At 39.4% G+C, this 21120-nt stretch overlaps 1 protein-coding gene across 2 annotated transcripts in view; it reads right to left on the bottom strand.

The window, feature by feature from the left end:
• WASL (WASP like actin nucleation promoting factor) overlaps positions 1 to 21120 on the bottom strand; it is a 52423-nt gene that overhangs the window by 17333 nt on the left and 13970 nt on the right. For both annotated transcript variants that reach the window (XM_082485738.1, XM_082485739.1), the window contains exons 2-4: positions 7818 to 7952; positions 6505 to 6591; positions 5867 to 5963 (exon numbers count right to left, since the gene is read on the bottom strand). In XM_082485738.1, the coding sequence (XP_082341864.1) occupies positions 5867 to 5963; positions 6505 to 6591; positions 7818 to 7952 (319 nt within the window). The remainder of the gene's footprint in view (positions 1 to 5866; positions 5964 to 6504; positions 6592 to 7817; positions 7953 to 21120) is intronic.

The raw sequence follows: 21120 nt of genomic DNA, 5'->3' as shown, positions 1-21120 counted from the left end.
ACCCTGCAAGCCACCAAAAATAATATTTATCTACCCAGCAACTGTCCTTTAAAACCCCCACTACACAATTACACTATTTGTGTACCTGCACAGGCTCTTAAGCGGCCATACCCATATGGACAAGCAGTTTGTCATCTCACCACAACAAAAAAACATGGCTCTATAAGGAAGGCTGTACATCCCTTCCTTTCAGATCAGGAGTATTTGAAATCTAACAGGAACTCCCAAGAGTTTTGTAATAAGTATTTGTAACAGACATTTCACTTTTCAGCAAGTCCCAGAAAAACTGCTGACTTGCTATATTTTTTCCAGACACAAACATAAGGGGAAAGGAGAAGGTGCCTCCACAGAAGCAAGGTCCAAGCGTTGACCTTGTCGTAGCAATATTAAAAAAAAAAAAAAAAAAAAAAAAAAATCTCCAATATTAAGTGTGCAAGGCAAGTCATCCTCGTATCAGTCAGCTGGTCTTCAGGGAGGAATAAAGAACCTGTCAAGGTCAAACGTTTAGAGGAAGGTGACCAAAACCCCTTGAATCAACTTTCACTGAGCAAGCCTTCTAAAGGCAGAGAGTTGCTTCTTAGTTCACAACAGGTTAGTTTTAGGCATAGAGGTGGGAACCTCTGCAAGTGTGCCTCAGCAAAAGGCATCAGGTCTGAAGGGAGAGAGAGAAAAAAAAAATACCAACAAACTTTTGGGCCAAATATTGTGCTTTCTCTTCCTAGAATATTCAGTTTAAGAAACCACTGTTGTTGTACTGCCAAAAAAAAAAAACACAATCAAACCCAAACTCAACTTTTGGAACATAATTAGAGTTTTATTCAACAACTCAAGAGACAGCAAAGGAGAGCGCAGGACTGACTGCAAGTCATTTGGCACAGGATGGGAAGCTGGCAAAGGCAGGAGGTATTCATAGAAGTGTTAAGTGGCCTGGGGCCAAATCATGGGAATCCATTACAATTTTCATCAGAAGGAGTTCAAGAGAAAAAGATAGTGGAAAACAAAGCAAAACATTTTAAACACTTCCTGTAATTTTTGCTGGGTATACAAAAGATTAATTTGTGGCCCAAAGACACTAGATCTGTTTTTGTCTGGTTCCCGCTGCTGACTAGAAAAAATGAGCTCCTGTTCTGAAGTGCAGATGACCTGATTGGAGAGTGGCAGATTTCTCCTTTTTTGAAAATGGAGATGCCTACTGATCTAAACCAGATCAACCTCACCAGCTGCCTGTGTCCAAAAAACACAGCTCCCTTCAGTAAGCATGCCTGGAAACAAGAATGATCTCTGCTGAGACTTGAATCCAATGCAAGCTGAGCACTTCAGAGATGCCATTGTCTCCCAGGCAGAAAAACCAAAAGCTGTGACGAAAGATAAAACAAACAAACAAGCAAACAAACAAACCCTCTCCATATTAAGTATCCAGCTTGAAGTCTACGAAGTGCATTAGGAAGGGCATCAGGAGCCAAAAGCTTGTGGAGGAAAAAAAGACAGCTTCAGAGAGGACTAACAGAGCTCCCACCCATGCACTACAAGCAGTCCATAAAACATTAGTCAAGAAGCATCCAACTTCAGAAAGGCAGTTAAGAACAAGGCTCTGTTCTACAAGTCTCTGCTGCCCTTTTATGACTGAGTGCTCAGCATGTGGAGAGGACACTTGTGTGTGTACATACATTAACACTCCTGAGGCAAGATAATAAAAATAAAAACTAATGGTACCTTTGTGCAAGAATATCCAAAGTGAGAATGTACTACACTGACAAGCACCGAGAAAAGAAACCTGCTTACCGGGGGAATTATCTGGCATCGGTTTAAGAAGGAAATGGAGAGATTATTTAAGTAAATCTACCAGAGAAATTAACTAATTATACTAATTTCTTCCTAACCCAAGGTTAAGAATTTGAATTTTAAAATAAAAAAATAAAAACAGAATTTAGCTAGATGAAAACCAGCCTGATATTAAAAAGATTAAGACAACACATCAATAATTCTTTCTCTGCCTTTCCCCCTCATTCTGTTCTCTATTAGATACTTTCTACATTTGCAAGCTTTTGTACATTCCCTATTTGGAGCCAAACTTTCACCTCTCTGGAACTCCAGATGCACTTACTCAGGAGTTGTCCATATACTGGAGTGCGTTTCATGCCGAGTGAGGAAGAGCAGAATACTGTTGCCTCTTCTTGCAGCTGTCAGACAATGTTTTGTGTACTAGTCTCGGCACGAAGACATAGTTTCGTGAGTCAGAACTGCTGTTCTTGCTACCTTCCAACAACATAAGCTTTCCATAAGACTCCTGGAAAAATCTCCTAGCAAGCCCTGAATGCTATAACAGGCTGCTAATCGATCACATGGAGTACTCATTTCAATTGAAAGCGTGTCAGGTGGCACTGCCATGAAATGAAATACATTTTGGAAGGCATGGGAGTAAAAGTCCCATTAAAGCAGAAAAGCATCAAAACTACCAGACTGTTACCTCTGTGTTTGAGAGTGTGTTTGAGAAACTAAAACAGATTAGAATACACATACAATTTATATATACATTATAAACAATAGACAATTTTTATATATCATATATAATATATAAATTAATGTTTTATATAAGCATTTATAAATAAACACCACCAGCAAATCAGCTTTGACTTGGGTAAGTGCAAAGCCCAAGCATTTTAGAAGCACAATTAGATACAGTTGCATCAACGACAAATACAGAACTCCACCTGGTGGCTTGACTGAGGAATCTCACGATTCCTTCAATTCTTGTTTTGTAGCTCTTAAAAAGATAAAAAACATTGAGTATTTTGTTTTGGTGTGGTTTTTTTTGTTTGTTTGTTTTTTTTTTTTTTTATTAAAGTTGTCTTCAAGTTGCAAGTGTTTGAGGAGGGGGAGTTGTCTGTTTGTTAAAAGACAATGTATGGAGTAAGCTATTCCTACGTGTTTGAAGGTCCTGTGAAAAAAAAGAAACGAACAACTGTATGTGGAAAGACAGAAGTGACCTTCTGTCCTGTGAACAGGAGGTTTGACTGAACCACCATCTTCAAAGAAAGTTTGCTATGGCCAGTAATGCAGACATGGTCAGAGACCACTTGGCCAAGCTGGACATTCACAAGTCCATGGGCCCTGATGGCATGCATCCGTGAGTGCTGAGAGAGCTGGCGGATGTTATTGCTAGACCACTCCCCATCGTTTTTGAACGGTCATGGAGAACAGGAGAGGTGCCTGAGAACTGGAGGAAGGCTGACATCACTCCTATCTTCAAAAAAGGCAAGAAGGAGGACCCAGGGAACTACAGACCAGTTAGTCTAACCTCTGTCCCTGGGAAGGGAATGGAGCGACTCATTCTAGATGTCATCTCCAAACACGTTGAGGAACAGGAAGTTATTGGAAGTGGTCAACATGGATTTACCAAGGGTAAATCGTGCTTGACCAATCTGATAACTTTCTATGATGTTATAACTGGTTGGCTGGATGAGGGGAAAGTCGTGGATGTCATCTACCTTGACTTTAGCAAGGCTTTTGACACTGTCTCCCATGACATCCTCATTAGGAAGCTGAGGAAGTATGGGCTAGATGAGGTGACAGTAAGGTGGATTGAGAGTTGGCTGCGGGACAGAACTCAGAGGGTTGTGATCAGCGGCACAGAGTCTAGTTGGAGGCCTGTAACCAGTGGTGTCCCCCAGGGGTCAATACTCGGTCCAATTTTGTTCAATATATTCATTAATGACCTGGATGAGGGGACAGAGTGTATCCTCAGCAAGTTTGCTGATGATACCAAACTGGGTGGGGTGGCTGACACCCCAGAGGGCCGTGCTGCCATCCAGCGTGACCTGGACAGGCTGGAGAGCTGGGCAGGGAAGAACCTAATGAGGTTCAACAAAAGCAAGTGCAAGGTCCTGCACCTGGGGAGGAAGAATGCTAGGCACCAGTACAGGTTAGGGGCGGACCTGCTGGGAAGTAGCTTGGAGGAGAAGGATCTGGGGGTCCTGGTAGACAGTAAATTATCCATGGCCCAGCAATGTGCCCTTGTCGCCAGAAAGGCCAATGGAATCCTGGGCTGCATAGGGAAGAGTGTGGCCAGTAGGTCGAGGGAGGTCATTCTCCCCCTCTACTCTGCACTGGTGAGGCCACAACTGGAATACTGTGTCCAGTTTTGGGCTCCCCAGTTCAAGAGGGACAGGGAACTGCTGGAGCGAGTCCAGCGAAGAGCAACTAAGATGATTAAGGGCTTGGAGCATCTGCCTTATGAGGAAAGGCTGAGAGAGCTGGGACTCTTTAGCCTGGAGAAGAGAAGGCTGAGGGGAGACCTTATTATGGTGTACAAGTATCTAAAGGGTGGCTTGAAGGAGGATGGAGCCAGGCTCTTTTCAATGGTTCCAAGTAACAGGACGAGGGGCAATGGGCCCAAGTTAGAACACAGGAAGTTCCGTTCAAATACACGGAAAAACTTCTTTACGGTGAGGGTGACAGAGCACTGGCACAGGCTGCCCAGGGAGGTTGTGGAGTCCCCTTCCCTGGAGATGTTCAAGACCCGCCTGGATGCAGTCCTGAATAATGTGCTCTGGGCAATCCTGCTTTAGCAGGGGAGTTGGACTAGATGATCTCTAGAGGTCCCTTCCAACTCTGAAAATTCTGTGATTCTGTGATTCATATTTCCTCCCAAGTCGCGGCTGTGCACTGTAGCACTGTGTTTTAGACACATAATAGACTAAAATTTCAGGAAAAGGAGATGCATGGTGATGCAAGATTACTTTTACACAAGTATGAGGAACATTATTAATGCCTCTTCTTAACGGCTCCACTTCTCATGAAGTCCTATGAACTTATTCTAATTCTGAGCAAAGGAAATCCTAAAGAAGCCATTTAAGCTTCTGGAACAAATGCTCTTCACCTGAGTCACCATACCTGAATGCAATCCAAGTGAATACGTATGTATGGGAACCTACTCATGTAGGTTCCCAAGAATATTTGAATAGATAGCGCTCCCAGATGAGGGCTTCCTCCCGTTACATCACTCTACACTGCATTGCTAGTGCAGTTCAATTCCAGAATGGACTACAAAAACGCATCCTGTAGCTTGAACCTAAGTCCAAGATACGGCTTACAGCAAGCCTGAGCACATCCATGTGTTCCCAGCCCATGTTTTATATCACCTTACTCTTCATGGACATACGGCTGTCAGACAGACAAGTTGTTTATGGGCTCCCTGGAAAAGGACCCAAACAAGATCTGTAGGAAGCCTGAGCCTCCTTTAAACCACTAACCATGTTCCTAAGGCATCTTACAGCTGGCAAAAAGCACGCAGTGCTGCAGGCTGTCCTGTGCTGCTAAGGACAGTATAGGCACATTACGTCTCCTGTTCTTGGACTCCGCCAAGATCACCAGTTTTGAGTAAAAGATATTTCACTACTAAATGCTGGACCAATGCCAAAATTTCATTCACATCAACTACTGAACGTACCAGATGGTAAAATCCTTGTTACGACCCACTTGGGCTGAATTTAAACAAATCAGTTATAAACAGCCCAGAGCTAAAAGAGGGTTTAGTCAAATGTGGAAACAGCTTACAGAAAGATTTCTAGTTTTCCCACTGACAGCTTACCATTTTTGCTTCCTCCTGATCTATATTTTCAAACACTGCAACCTTGTAGTCTCAGTTTACAAGGAAACTTACAGCAAGGGGCATCAAGTTAGGTTATTTCAGAAAAATATTATTTTTGCACAATACAGAAAAAACACACGCTTTAATAACACAATCACTTTTAAATACAAATATGGCAGTAGTGCCTCCAGTGGCTTTCGTACACAGAAGTAGCTTCCTGCCTCCCCCCAGAACAACATAAACAAGCCTGAATTTAAGATTAATTTGAATATTTACCAGATTTTCTCTGCCGTCGTCCAAGTAAATCTGTTACTGTTTTGCGGAATAGTTTAGCTTCTTCTTCATTAGCAAAATTAAGACCAACTTGACATGTCTGAAAAACATTAATATTCCCCCACCCATGACTAAGAAGATGTTTCAAAGGGTTTCTTAAATGTCTTCTTACATCTTCTGAAGGTATAATCAGAAAAAAATAATCACTGCAAATTTGGAACGAAGTCTTTGTGAAACATTCTACCTTAGGAATGTCTGTCTACTAATCAAGTTTCTAGAGAACCTGGCTAACAAATTTGAGCAAAATCTGTAGCTTGAATTCAAAGTGGGGAGAGAAAAAATTGTGCTTTAAGAACATACGATACTTCAAACATCATCTGCAAATCAAAATGTAATTTCATTAAAGGAAGTTGAAAATACAGAACTGCGTTTCATGCTTCTGTCCTATGGATTAAATTTCCTAGCTGAGATTTAAAAAAATCCTTTTATAAATAAGCTTAAAAAGCCTCAAGGAACACAGGTAATATTGTACTTTTATAAATAATTTACAGAATGAAATAAAAGCCTCAGTTATATTAAAAGAAGCTACTGTTCAAATAAAAGGCATTTTAAAACAGGTATTCAAAGACATCAAGACTCACATCTCCAGCAAAGGTATGAAAATATCCTCTAGGACTATTATATACAAAGTTATTGTACAGCTCCTGCTCCCACAATAATTTTCCATCCTGAAAAGAAGAAAAAAAAAGATTTTGAAAAACTTGGATGAATTGCAAAGTTTAACTTCTTTCACAATAGAACCTATTAAGAATTGGAAGCTGCATGGTGTTAAGCATCTACCTTGCTATTAACCCAATGAATGAGCTCAAAAATCAAAACATACTGGAACTTGTGGAAGAGCTGTGGAAGACTATTGCACCAGGTCACTGTGTTCTGTTTGAATTCCTGGATGTTTTTAAAAAACATCTTTCAACTTCTACAATCCTGCAATAGTGATACTGGGAGCAGCAATAGTGCCCAGTCATAGGAATACAGTGGTAATAGCAATAAAGGAGACTTCCAGTCTCCTGTTATTATCTCAGGCTTGACTTGAAAACAGTTAACTTAGAGGTAGCAAAAATCTCACCTTTTTAGGACGCTTTATACATTTAAATGATATTATAGTTCAGCATCCAAGGAACAGGTTTCTCACTAAGTCCAATAGTCAAGTGATCAAATCACAAAGTCAAATGCAAGTGCCAACTGGCAATCCTGAACAAATCTGAGAGACTTCACGCACTGAATGCTGACAGATAACGAACGAGCTGTTCCTAGCTGTTGAGATAATGGGAAGCTTTCCAAAGTTTCAGCAAAGTCAGTACGACTTATGCTTCTCAGTTTCATTTTTGTTATGAAAACATATTTTGGGCACTTCACCTCTTAGTCCTCATTGTCTTGAGTGAAATATTGTAATAGGACAAAGATCTTCAGTATGAATGTATATATTGTGGAGGGAAAAAAAAATAATTGTCCTGCAGTTTGCACATGCATCACACTAATCAAAAAGATTGTTTCCACCCATACAGAGGACAGCATCTATTTTGTTAATATCATCCATAGTGACACCCACTAGAATTTTGACAGCTATCCGTATCAGTGAAGCTGTACTCTTTCACTAGTTTGAGTAATCAGACCTGTACAAGACAGCTTCTGTGAGCTGTAAGAAAATTGTATCTCATATTTATTTCATCCATAAAAGCTGACATCTATGAAATAATTTAAATTTAGAATACCTGAGAAAGTTGCACTTGCCTATTTATAAGCACTGTAATTGCACTGCTTAAAGCACAACCATTTACTTGAGAATTTCTATGAGTTTGTAGCTACGACAACCTACACTCACTCAATTCAAAATGGAGAATGAATATAACCAAGCTTAGAGTCTGAAAAAGAAAAAAAAAAAAAAGATGCTTACCTTAATGTCAAATATTCTGATAAAATATGACCTCTGCGGATTGTCCTTTACAAGGCAAGCTACACCACAGCATTTCTTTGACCACATGGCATTGCGATCTGCTGCATATATTTGAACAACTGCCGAAGACATCGTCTAAAAAGAAAAGGTAGCTATTACTTTTAAGGTAAAACCCACAAAATCTACTTTGCATCTTTTAGCAAAGCATCTCTTAATTTTCTTCCCTATTCCAGGCAGAAACTTTGATGATTTCTCAGGTGGTAACACAGTAAAGTTCAAATGACCCAAAAATCACTTCTATGCTTTGGATTTTCACTTCTATGCAAGATTTAGACAGCTTAAGAACCCAATTGAACTTTTTGTTCTTGTTCATAAAAATCAGCAAAGAGACTTTGCCTCTAAGAGGCAGACCAGTAACTATGGAGGTTACACAGTGAAGCCCTACTATGCAATTATACTTCTTTATGTTCAGTAATTCAAACTGGATAGAAATGCAATACTCAAGCTAGAACTGTAAGTTACACAGTGCCTGGAAACACTCCCAGGTACTCAAACGCAACTGTCTACATTGCTTAATTGTTCAAATGGTCTCTGGCATGATTTTAGCCTATGCCAACTAGCAAAATCCTAGAATTCTTGGGCATGGTTTGAGTATTCACATGAGCTAGGCTCATTCCCAGTTGGCAACTTGAAATCGTCCTGTTTTCAAATTGAGAGGTTTTAATAAGAGATGAAGATTATGCCACATCAGATTGCTTCAGTCACTAGGAATGTTCCTCATCATATTTTCTAGTATATACGTGTCCTGTCCGATGAGGGAATGAAAACTGGAGCCTTTGAAGAATATTTATTTAGCAGCCATGTCATAAGGACATAAAGCTTAAAGGGTCTGTAATGGGACAGACTAGAGGCTATCTAGCCCACGATCTACTCTCCAACAGCACAGACGCCTAAGTAAGAATACAAGAGTACAGTGTTGCACTATGGGAGTATACCCCCTGCAACTGGCAGGATGGAGCTCAAAGCTCCCCTGAGCCAGCATACGTGTTTTACAGCACATGATGGATTTTTCCTTTGTGAATTTATCTAATCATTCTTCAGACCCATGTGAACTTCTGGGCACCACAACAGTGGGAAAGATTATATTTCTCAGTTCACTTATGCACTGTGTGAATAGTTAGCTACTTTTAAAAAAGTTTGCCACCTGCTAGTATCAGTTGACTGTCCCTCCTTGTTCTTACACTAGGAGACAGTGTTAATGGTTTCACAGTTGCCTCTCCACGCTGCACATGCTTTTATAGGTATCTGTCGCATTTCTTCACCCTGTAAACTCTCTACTGTTTAGGAAGTGATACTAGTTTTAAGTCATTCTTGTACCAAGCAAAAAAAAAAAAAAAAAAAAAAAAAATCATTCTACAGTTAAATTAGCCTTGTTACTCACATGGATCTCACCTAGTCCTACTCCATCCTTCTTTGATTAGGGATAAGAATTATGCTGTATGATCCAGCTTGTTAGACTTTTGAACACAGGGTCACAATAATACTGGTTTCTTTTTCGTTCCCTATTTCTTTCCCTGTAAGTCAGAGAGTTTTATTTCCTTTTTCACTACGGAACATTAAGCAGATGTTTTCATAGATCTGTTACAGTTCCAAGACCCTTCTAGAGGGATCATATCTGTTCTGAGTAATAGGGTCCTTATTAGGTTTTCCCCACCCGCTCTGCAAGCATTACGTTTCCTTCATCAACACTAACTACTTGCCAAAACAGTAGACTTCTAGAATGTAGGCATATCTTGTTGTATTATAAGATTATCTACTAAATATCAGTATCACCCATGTCAAATTTTTCAACTGGTTTAAAATAACCAAAAGAATAACCCAAGTTTCATGTGGATTTTTTTAATCAAAAAAACTTCCAATTTTGTTAAAATAGAGTCAAAGTAATATAGCCAGACTGACAGCTACTCCTTGTGGAAGCTTTATAAACTTTGCCCAAGAACTCTTTGCAACTATCTCTTCTGAAGTTGTCAGACCAACTACTCATCTTTCTGGTAACCTACAGAAAAAGTTAAAGCATGACTAATTGATGAGAAGAAACCTGCGTGGTTGCCTCCTCTGATGCTCTACAACTAAGTGTAGAGTAAAACTTCTCTCCCTATAACCTACAGGGTACTATGAATAATTTAAACATAACTGGACTTGTCAGATGAGTAAAAAGGGACTTTTGAACTGGCTGTGTTACCACAAGGAAACAGTCAGCTAACATTAAGTTGCAGGTATAAGATATGCCGTTTTCCCCCTTGTGTTGCAACAGGCAAAGACAATTTGGGGCACAACTGGCCAGATTTTGTTCAAAACTTCTGCTAACAGCCTTTTCTCTCATTTCTCCAAAATCATCTCATTGTTAAACCGATCATCTTATAGACACAAGACAACAAAAAAGAGCAGAGGTGGGCCATTCTACAGTTGAAACGAACGCATCACATTCAACCACAGCAACTATCCCACTGTGCACGAAGCCGTCTCAATCCTCCAAAACAAGCCCAGCTCCACTAACCTCCCCTCAACAGGACTACCCACAGAAATGGGAGGTCTTAGCAGGAATTATGCAACTTAAAAATTCAAGGCACAGAACACAGGGATCTGTGTCAAGAAAATGCTCCCTATGTGTTGCTTCCTATCTCATCTAGCAGCAAAAGCACCAACTGGATTATCTGGGTAAGTCAGTAACCGTCATAACTCGGCAACTGCATACAAAACTTTGAATCAGCACCTACCCCATGAGTAGATAGCTGAATATTACACAAAAAGAGTGTGTCCTCATTCTGCATAATCATAATAGATTTAATGTACGCTTGGATACCCTATAAGTAGAGCTTAATTTACAAGTTGGAGAACTATTTCACTGAATCTAAAGTAGGTGTTGTTTTGAGGCCTACCAAGCTTAGACTTCAATTACATTTTAACTTATTCATTAGCATTGTGCAAATTCCTAGTGTTGACAGACTGCGATGAGGCTTTCGCATGTTAGAACATATAATTACAAATTCCACTGTTACACCACTACCATTTTTTATTAGAGGGACAGTACAGGAAAAAATACAAGATGTATTTTGGGGGGAGAAGGATAATAAAATCCAACTCCTTTTCTTTCAGCCACTGTTCATTTTCGTCATGCAGAGCAGTGTTGCCCTGCTTTATGCTATTCAGCTTCTGGAAGACAGGTGGCAAAAATATTTAATCATCCACAGCCTTTGGAAACTTACAAGCTTAGCAGCAGAAGTTAAAACTTGTGAAAATATATGAACCATAAACTTAATCTACTGCTATTCATTATGAATCCTAGCCACACAAAATTTTTTTAAACAAGCCAACTTTAATTAAAGCATTGCAGCATCTGAGAACGCTTACACAAATATCGTAAGTTGAGTATTCTACTGCCTTTTCTGAATGAGCATTCACTTCGTCTATTTTGAAGCCAATGACTATACCCAGCTCAGTCTCTCACAGCATTCTTGAAGTAAATGTTGCATTTAGAAGTATGGATTCTATAAAATTATGTGTAAATATTTCTTCACAAGAGGTCACATCACTGATTTCAGACAGAATTGAACAGAACTGCCATTAAGTACTCAACGTCATTAGTGTACTTTCTCTGATACAGTAAGTTGATTTGTTACTTAATGTTATTATTGCATTTTCAGGAGGAGGATTTTGAGGTTGGCCCTACTGCTTTGCTTAACAATTTTGGTGAGGATCTTGTCCTTTTTATATACCTATATATTTGGAAAAGATGCACAGGAGAATGAAATAAGGTAGTTCACCAGCTACTGATGGGCCACAGAGATGAGAATCAAACTCCCCTCAGTTCCCTTTATTTTGTCCACTGTCAACCTCTGGCTGGAAGACATGCCATCGATTCCAGGGACTTCTCACACCCCTCAAACCGATGAGCTATGAGGCAATCAGGCTGGTGGTGTCAGTTGTATGCTGGCTGCCCCACTGGCAGAGCTGGTCTCATCCTTGGACACACATACTGCAGGGTATGCAGTATCAACAAAAGGCTCACGAAAACACTTTCTGGCTGCAAAAGGTAGCCACAACTAGTCATCGCACATTTGTAGAATGTGGTCACAGCAGCCACTGATAGTTTCCAACTGGGCAGCAGATAGCTGTGTACTTTGATCAGCTCCTGGTGTGAACATTTGCTGCAGTTTTCTGTCAAGTTAATGACTTGCTGTAACTCAGTGTTTCTCAAAAACAGTAAAACAAGCCAACACATGTAGTGGCACATCTTGATACAACAAAGAGCCATCGCACTACATTGCTTCTGGTCGACACAGATTGTAAAAAGCTAAGAAATTACAGGAGACTACAGACATTAAAACACAGTGGGCCAAAAGTCACAACAAAGAGCAGCAGCAAGATTGAGGCTGTAAGAGGATGTTCAGCCACCTCAGCATACACCAGAACAGACAGCATTTTAAGACCCATCGGGATGGTTTTTGTAGTGTTCACGTACAGCTGAAAACTGCTTGTGGTGCATAGATCAAAGACTCACAAAATAACTTTGGTTGGATGTGACCTCTGTAAGTCTTCCAGTCCAACCTCCTGCTCACAGCAAGGGTAATTAAAAGCCGAGAGTTCAAGTTGCTCAAGGTCTGTCCAGTTAAGTTTAAAGGCTGCAAATCACCTTTGGAGAACCTGTTCCAGTGCTTAATCATGCCAATTTTAGTGCTTGTAAAAATACAACTAAGTTTAATGTATTCTTCTAATGGTTCAGCATTGTTACGTGTTGACAGTACTACTGAAGACACACTAGCAGCAACTTTCAATCTTTTTCCAATTTTAAGAGTCAGTTTTTTCCAATAAAGGTGCAGACCCCGGCATACGTTCGTAATTTAATCCCACGTAACAGGCTTGCTTCTCTTAGTTTTCCTTCCCAGTCCCTGGAAGTATCTTACAAATAAAACTAGGGAAAAAAAGACCTTGCCCTGTAATGTAAGAATACAAGTAGTAGCAGTTGTTTCCAAGCAGAGTAACCTCTTGGAAAAAAAACCCAACATGCTGATACAATGCCTGCAGCTTCTTCAGGAAGTCAGTCTGAAGACTTTCAGCCTGAAAGTCACAGTGAACACAGTTAGCTACTTTAAGATTTCTGGGGGGAAAAAAGCTACGGTGAATAGTTGTGTGCAATCCAAACCCTGTAAGAATAGAAATCAATATTTCTATTACCTTTTCCTTAAAATAGGTATCCAGAAAAGTTGTCCTGATCAATACTACAGCTGATGAGAAGGTACCTGTGGCAGGCATTTTTTAAGACCGTCTATGGTGGCAATCCTTCTTACAGCTAAGCCAACATGCTGAAGCCTGACCAGGTGATGCTCAGTGCTCCTGGGTCACTCATTTCTTCTTTGATACAAGACCAGGAAGATAGCCCGCAGTTTGCTTCTAGGTTGACAATTCAAGCATAAAGGGCTGTTGCTATTCATTGACATTGAAACAGTGGTAATAGTCTTCCTCAGACAGCAGGGTTCAGGAACAGAGCCGTGCTAACGTCAAGTACCACTTCACTGTAGAAACCGCTTAGTGAGGTGTAACTAATCTTGACCACAGCAAGGACAGGAAGCTTCAATACCAAGGCAATCTCTAATAGCTTAGCATTATCTGAGTCATTGAAGAAGATGCGGAAACTCATTAAGACTCATGAATGACAAAGACAAGAAGCAGAAGTGAGAATGCAGAGTAGCTAACTCTGTAAGAAATCAAGACTGATCCACAGAAAATTAGGCAATTAGACAGAACTCAGTGGCTGACATTCCTTCCTCTAGATCACAAATATTCTGCAGGAAAAAAACCAAAATGTAGCACTCACCAATCAAGCAGAAATGTTGCTTGAAATCTTAGTTTATCTCAAAAAAAGCTGATGTTTAAGCAATTACATATTTAAATGTCAGTACTTTAATAAATCCATGTTATTCAAAGCAAACAAAATTGGAGTTAGACAGTGATAATACCTTCACGTTGTTACCTTATCTTCAGTGTCATAAATGTATGGAGCTTCCAAAAATGTTTCTGCAATGCTCAATACAGCTATGTGTTTTATCTCATCACCCTTTAACACAGAAACACAAACGAAGCCTGCTGCAGGGACCAGGCCCTGGAACCTCCTCACCTTCTCATGGGAAGGCCTTTGGTGGCCTACACAACCGAGCTCTGCTCACTCTTTCTGGCAGTTCAATTTCCCTTCCGCACAGTGGTCCTGTTTCAAGAGAAAATGTAGCTATTTTCTTGGCATTGAGGATGTCTCCTGCCATGTGGGAACAGTGTGTTCCCTTCCCGCTAGGAAGAGCTGATAACCCACTTCCAGGGTGAATGTTCTCACCATCACGCAATCCTACAGAAGGCATGCACTGCAATCTCCTCCAACTGTGTTTTTAAATGAACTGAATAAGCCTGCCACTATTCAGATGATCCCTAACTAATTAGGCCACATAAACAACATGCAAGTATGCTTCCCCAATAATCCCACATTATAAGTAGCAGAGGCATTTGCTAGAGTAGACAAAAATATTTCCTAGCACTTTCACAGAAACATAGAAAACTTGTGTTTAATCAGGTTCAGAATCCTACAATATTTATTAGCCCTGGATAGTGGGTAATCCAACCCTCTTAAGCGTGGGTGTCTAGTATGATGGTTTATGTGCAATTCGGGCATAACAGCAAGAAATATGAACATAAATCAACACTTTCACCAAATTTTAAAGGTCTCGATAAGTATTCACAAGTGTCAACTTTAATTAAGGGATGGAAATAGGAACAAACAGCACAAGGAGAGAAAAGGCTAGTGACACTAAAGGCAGACTGCTTTTGCTTCCTGCTGACACCTTCATCTGAAGGACCACAAGGATTATGGCCCCGAATGACAGAAGAATAAGTACAACAGATGCATCCGACTGTCTTTTTAGCCTTTTTCCCCCTCAAGAACAGTGCATCAGGCTATTTACAGTTACTGCATCTTGTACAGAAAAAAAAAAAAAAGAAAAAGAGTGTGATGATACTGCCTTGATAGTACATACACGTTTCTGTAGATACAAATACTTTTCGAGGACTCCACAATACTTTTACCATGAAATTAGATTTCACTAGGTTAGATTTTGCAACGCTCAGACTGGCTTGTAATTTATGTCTTTGCACCAGGTTGCCTCCAGAATTTTCACAAATGACGCCAACATGTGACAGTGTTTGTTCACGGGGGATTTGGATACTTCTTTATTTGCAATTTGGGTAAACTGCGATTACTTCAAATTTTAAAGCTATTATAGCTGTTAAAGATGTATTTAACAAATTACTAATAATCTTATCTTTAAAGACAAATGTGTATTGCAAAAAAGTTATCTTCAGATGCTAAGACAGGATTTTAAACTAGTTTCCCATAGAAAGAAGAAAGACAGAACTTCAGAAGTTTGCTGGCAGATTTCAAAACTTAAGCAGCTGGAAACAATCTTCAGTTTTGTATGCCATTTACAGGGCATTATTTTCAGAAGACAGACTGATTGCTCCACAGACAGGAAAACTAAAGCAAGATTTCACATTATTTGACAGAACTGACATAAGAGAGCCTTTTGTAAATACCCAATCACATGAGAAAAGCTTTATTTGGTGCAAGCTGAAAAGTTATTCAAGACACTGAGGCCTCACCAGTTCTACTGCTTGTGAAATTATTTACTACAATCACCAACCATGTTCAATTTTAAGCTTAAATCTTGTTTTCATGTTTTAATTTCCCATGACCGCCCACTGATTTAAACACGCACTATGCATAGATGCTAAGAAATTAGTATTTTTTCCACATACGCACAAAATTAGGCTATGTTAAAAATAAAGCCACTGCATAAGGGATGTTGCCATTTTCTTATTTGAAGGGAGAAGAGAGGAAGTTTTTCTGAAATAGCAAAAAGCTACTTTGTATATTTCCTATCATTTCTGAAACAGAAGGATCTTGATCTAAGTTAAAAGACAGTTCTATGCAACACATAGTGCAAAACATTTAAGAGATCAAGAGACCCAAACTAATTTAAAAAAACAAAACAAACACCTTAATACTCAAGAACAGATTCCCTGCCTTGTTCTGATCAGCACAGAAGTCAGCTGCAATATCCTCACTGAAGATCTTTTATTGACGTGGAGTAGGTAGCAGTGATCACTAAGTGACATTACCACAAAAAAGGGATGAAACAAGGGACTGCTTGTTTAACAAATCTAAACTACACAAGTGATTGTGCACTCTTAAGTCTGCAGTTGTCTAGCAAAGCGATCCTTCACTCCTAATCCTCAGTCAGACTTAGACAGCTCACATCTTTTCTGGGTGTCTTCAGATACATGTTCATTTACATTTCCAGCACCTCCCAGAATGGCCCAGTTCAGCTAGAGCTGGCCGACTCCTTTTCAAACACTCCTTGCTCAACTGTGGACCACAGAAGACCAACAATTAAGATGTGGGTAAACAGCATAGCATACAAAACCAAATCAAACAGCACATGATTTAATTAAGAGAGACATGCTTTTATCAGACACAGAATAAAGATATTTTTAAATCTGCAACCTCAGTTCAGCCAACACATGCGAAACTTCAGCCTTCCAGAGATATGACATAACTATAACCACAAGCACGCTCCAGATGATAATATTCCAAGCCGGTCTATCTCTGCTTAGCAGATCATTTACCAGATGACATACACAACCTGGGGTTTTCAATGACGAGCAAGCTGAATGCTGTCACTTCCTGCTGACCGGCACAGCATCATTACCAGCTTGCTCAGCTGCGTCTCACTGCTTAATGCTGCTGAAATCTTGGCTGACCAGAAGGCAGAAGACACATGACAAAACACAGTTGTTTGTGTTCTGTTGTTAAAGTTATACATTAAGCTACTTTCAGAACGAATGAAAGTGTGCTGTGCACAGGCTCTCCACAAATTTGTCACTGTCCTACTGCAACAGAGCAAAAATTCTCACTGTAGAAGAAAGACATTTTGTCTTGCGGTTCCCACTCTCACCCCCAACCTCCCAAGACACTCAAAATCAAGGCACATAAGACTGTTCCGTTTCAAAGCTCGGGGAATTTTCAGATGAAAAGTTAAAGTCTACCTTTTTATTTTGAGCCATTTTAAATTAACCAAGACTCTCAAGACTAAGATGATCCTGACACAAATAGACTACTGTACAGATATGCAGATTAACTTGTTCTCAAAACTATGTTTCACGGTCATGCACAGAAATTGCAGATTGATGTTTCAAGCCATAGAGATTCAAGGCAAGAACCATGAGTTTCAAGCAACCCATGGGACAACATTGGAGCTCAAATCTGTTTTGTCCTGTCCCACTGCCTATTCAGCTATAAGGAAAATCAGCTCTTTTAACTCAACATCCTATTCTCTTCTACAAGCAACACATTGCCTTCATGCACTAAGGTCCTCTTTCTTCAGCCTTCACTAACCATTCCATTTTCTACACAACAATTTCCAGATGCTACGTACTAGTTCTGTATTTAATACAGGTTCTTATAAGCAGATCCTCACACCCACTTTGAACCTACAAGAGTGATTTGAGAAAATATACTAGAATTCAGACCCTTACCACCCATTAAAAAAACCCAAACAAACAGGATTGCTGTTTTTTTGGTTTTTTAAAAGAGATAGACCTAATTTCAGTTCTTTATAGACCCACTTAATGCTACATGTATCATCATGTTCACAAGCAGAACTCTTCAGAACAACAGTTAAATTGATTAAAGAAAGGCTGTGAAACATAAGCCTCAGGAATTCTTCAATTATCCCAGCTCTGGAATACTCATTAATGAACCCTTGAAAATGCTATTTAGCATCTACTGGTAGTCCCAGGTCCAGACAAAAAAAAGAATATATGCTTTGCAGAGGTGAGGTTTAGGTGAACTTTTCTTATGATCTTTACACTTGAGGACAGAAAATAAGGAACTTTGACTTCACATACTTTGAGAACACTGAAATAAAACATCTTAAATTGTTTGAAAAGAAAAAAAAACTTTCTTATAAGAAAACATTAACCTCATGCCAACATAAAACAAAGAACCCCCTTCAAAATATTAAAAAAAATGTGAGAAAAGGCTATTAAAAGTAAAACCTCTTTGAATAATATCTAGCAAGCAGTCCTGCAATTGTGCATACAACTTGTGTCCTGTCCCATAAAGCAGACTCAATCCACTTACATAAACTTACTTAGAGATGCAACCCCCACACACACTTTTACCATGCCACAACACATGTTTTAATGCCTCCTTCAGCAGTTCAGGTTTGAACAGAACAGTTATGACAATTCAAGTCAGACATAAGGAAACTCATAATTGTACATAAGATATCTGTTTTTATACCAACAACTGAATCTGCTCTGAAAAAAAGTTATTCCCAGTTATAGTCTTAAAAAGTAGATATACTATGGGAAATAATAGCATGAAGATGTAGTAGTTATATGATCCCTGGCAGTTTCAAAGCTCATTCCAGGGACACAACCCTAAAAGCTCTTTCAGAGTAGAAGACGTACCTAATAGTGAAAGCATCAGCTGAATGTGGGAAGACTGCTATTTTTCATTTAGTTCTGGCAATAGCCTGTTGCATGGTTTACATTAAATTTCTTCCCTGTGTCTCAGTTTCCTCATCCATAATATGGAGATACGGACCTCTACCTCTGTACAGTGCCTTGAGAACTACTGATGAAGAAAAAAAAAGTATTATGCTGCCACAGACAGAAATCCATTATTTTGGGGGGCTGTGTGTGTCTAAATTACCTTCTCTGCTAATAGCAAAGGTTAAAAAAGCTTAATTTCCATGTCGCTAGTGTTAGTTTTCTCCCCAAATGGAGTGGGGAGGTATCACCATGTGTGTATCAACATCACTATTTAAAGGGTGGCTACAAAGAAGACGGAGACTCCCTTTTTACAAGGAGTCACATGGAAAAGGCAAGTGGCAACAGGTACCAGTTACTCCTGGGGAGATTCCAACTGGACGCAAGAGGAAAGTTTTTCACAATGAGAACAGCCACTGGAATAATCTCCCCTGGGAAGTGGTGGATTCCCCATCACTGGACACTTTCAAGATTCAGCTGGACAGGGTGCTGGGCCATCTTGTCTAGACTGTGGTTTTGCCCAGAAAGGCTGGAACAGATGAACCTTGAGGTCCCTTCCAACCTGGTATTCTACGATTAATTCTTGATAGCCTGGTCACTGTTGACCATTTTAGATAAGGAAATGGAGATATTATTTTACCATATGGATGCCCTTTGAGTAAAGTGATGTTTATTACAGCTAACAGTTACAATTGTCACTGCCTGTACAGGCTCCTTTGCAGGTCCAAAGCACTGCATTTACCAAAGCACTGTGGAGGCCAAAAACCACTTAAATTCAGCCATAAGTAAACAATCTTTGGTAGTCTGGAAGCAGTGTCACAGAATGGTGGTCTTATGTGGCCAATTCTATGCAAATGTCAGGCTTAAGGTAAGTCACCTATTCCATTTCAGACAAACCATAGCTGTAAATTCTTTGTAACACACTTACTAATGCTTTTGTAAGTTATCATCACATTTTTCATACGGCATTTAACATTTGATTCTTAAGATGGAAGAATAAAGAGCATATGACTCAAAACAATGGCAAAAGTAAAATTATTTTTATGAAACAAAAGTAATTTCCCACCTACCTGGCATTTCTCAGGGGTCTCTTCCATAATAACTCCAATCCCTGAGCAAAACCCCCTGAAATCTTAGTACATAAGGACTGTGAAAATCATGAGACTAAACACCAAAAAAATAAATCTGATGTTAGCAATAGCAGAGGAACTAGATAACAACCTGGCAAAAGTAATTTTGAAAACTAGGCACTCTATCCTAGCTCTGACACAGCCCTTCAATAAGGGCAGTCATCACCCCATACATCTAAGTTCTTTTAAGAAGGATTAAGGGTACATAATAAAAAATACTAGAGATCGTTTATTTTAGCTTTTGGCATTACTACTTATGCCTCTTAGAAACTACATCAAGAGCCTCCCCTCAGTGATATCCTGTAGCACGGGCTCTGCAAGTTAAAATCTGTGTTTAAATTCTCAGGCCAGGTATTACACACCCTCAATTTCTACTATGTAAGAAGAGCTCCCCTTGTGTTTCTGTTACACTCTCCCCTTGGATTATCTAAATGAACAATGCAAAGGTAATATTTAAGTGTAGCTTATTGATGGGAAAAAACAAAACAAAACAAAACAAAGCAAATAAAGGAATTGCTGAGTTTGCAACACTCAGCTTTCAAGGTAAAAAAAAAGGATACAACTGACCTCTGCCAAGCTAGGATTTTAAAAAAAGTTCAGATGAAGAGCAATTTTGAAACTCAGATATTAACAATGGACTTCACAATTTCCTTTCTGAACTTACTACCCACTACCCAAAAATAAATGCATAGAGGACTGCTGAATGGGAAAGCTCCTTTCCTTAAGTCAAAATTCTTCCTCTGTAACTCCGTAAGGTGCCAGAATGTTACTCTGCTGGGCACAACCAGAACAGCAAAAACTGTAAAAATCTACTCATTTACAGTTAATGATAAAGTATTTATTTATACAACAAAAATGTTGTACAAAAAGAGCAGCAGGATGTATTTTCCCTCTGCACTCAAAACTTTGGTGTCTGCGTCCAGACACCAGTTTCCAGTTCACATTACACAATACTTATTTTTTCCTTCAGTGCAGAGCTGCTAGTACAACTTCACACAGCAGTTCTAATGAGCAACCATAGGCAGAACTGAGGAACAGAGGCAGTGATGTTGTTCTCAATCTTTTATTCTTAAATATTCATATGTTTGGATGGGTCAGAACAAAAGCATCCCCACAAAACATAATTAGCTCTCCAGTACTGCTGTGTTCCTGTTCATAACTTGCAAACATTGTTCAGCAGCAACAACAAATATGCTATACACAAAGTTAAAAGTAAGTACCAGCCTGAATTTACAGATAGTAAAAAAATTATTTCACTCTACTTACAACAGTACTGAAGTAGCATTAGAATTTGCGTGAGAAACAAAGCTTACAATAAATAAAATCAATATTCATTAGATCAATACAAGAGTTTAGAATCCACAAAGTCACACCAATATAATTTTAACATGAACACAGTAGTTTAAGATATTTTAAAAACTCTTGGGACAGAAAATATTTATTTCAAAGAACATTTAGAAGGAACATGAGGTCTGAAACTGACCTTTACACTTTTTGGTGAGTATTGTCTGAATTAA

The sequence above is a fragment of the Vanellus vanellus genome (genome assembly GCF_965231255.1).
Source record: "Vanellus vanellus genome assembly, chromosome: 1".
Classification (NCBI taxonomy): Eukaryota; Metazoa; Chordata; class Aves; order Charadriiformes; family Charadriidae; genus Vanellus; species Vanellus vanellus.
Note: the sequence above shows the minus strand (reverse complement) of the source record. Positions and strands in the feature narration are given on the sequence as shown.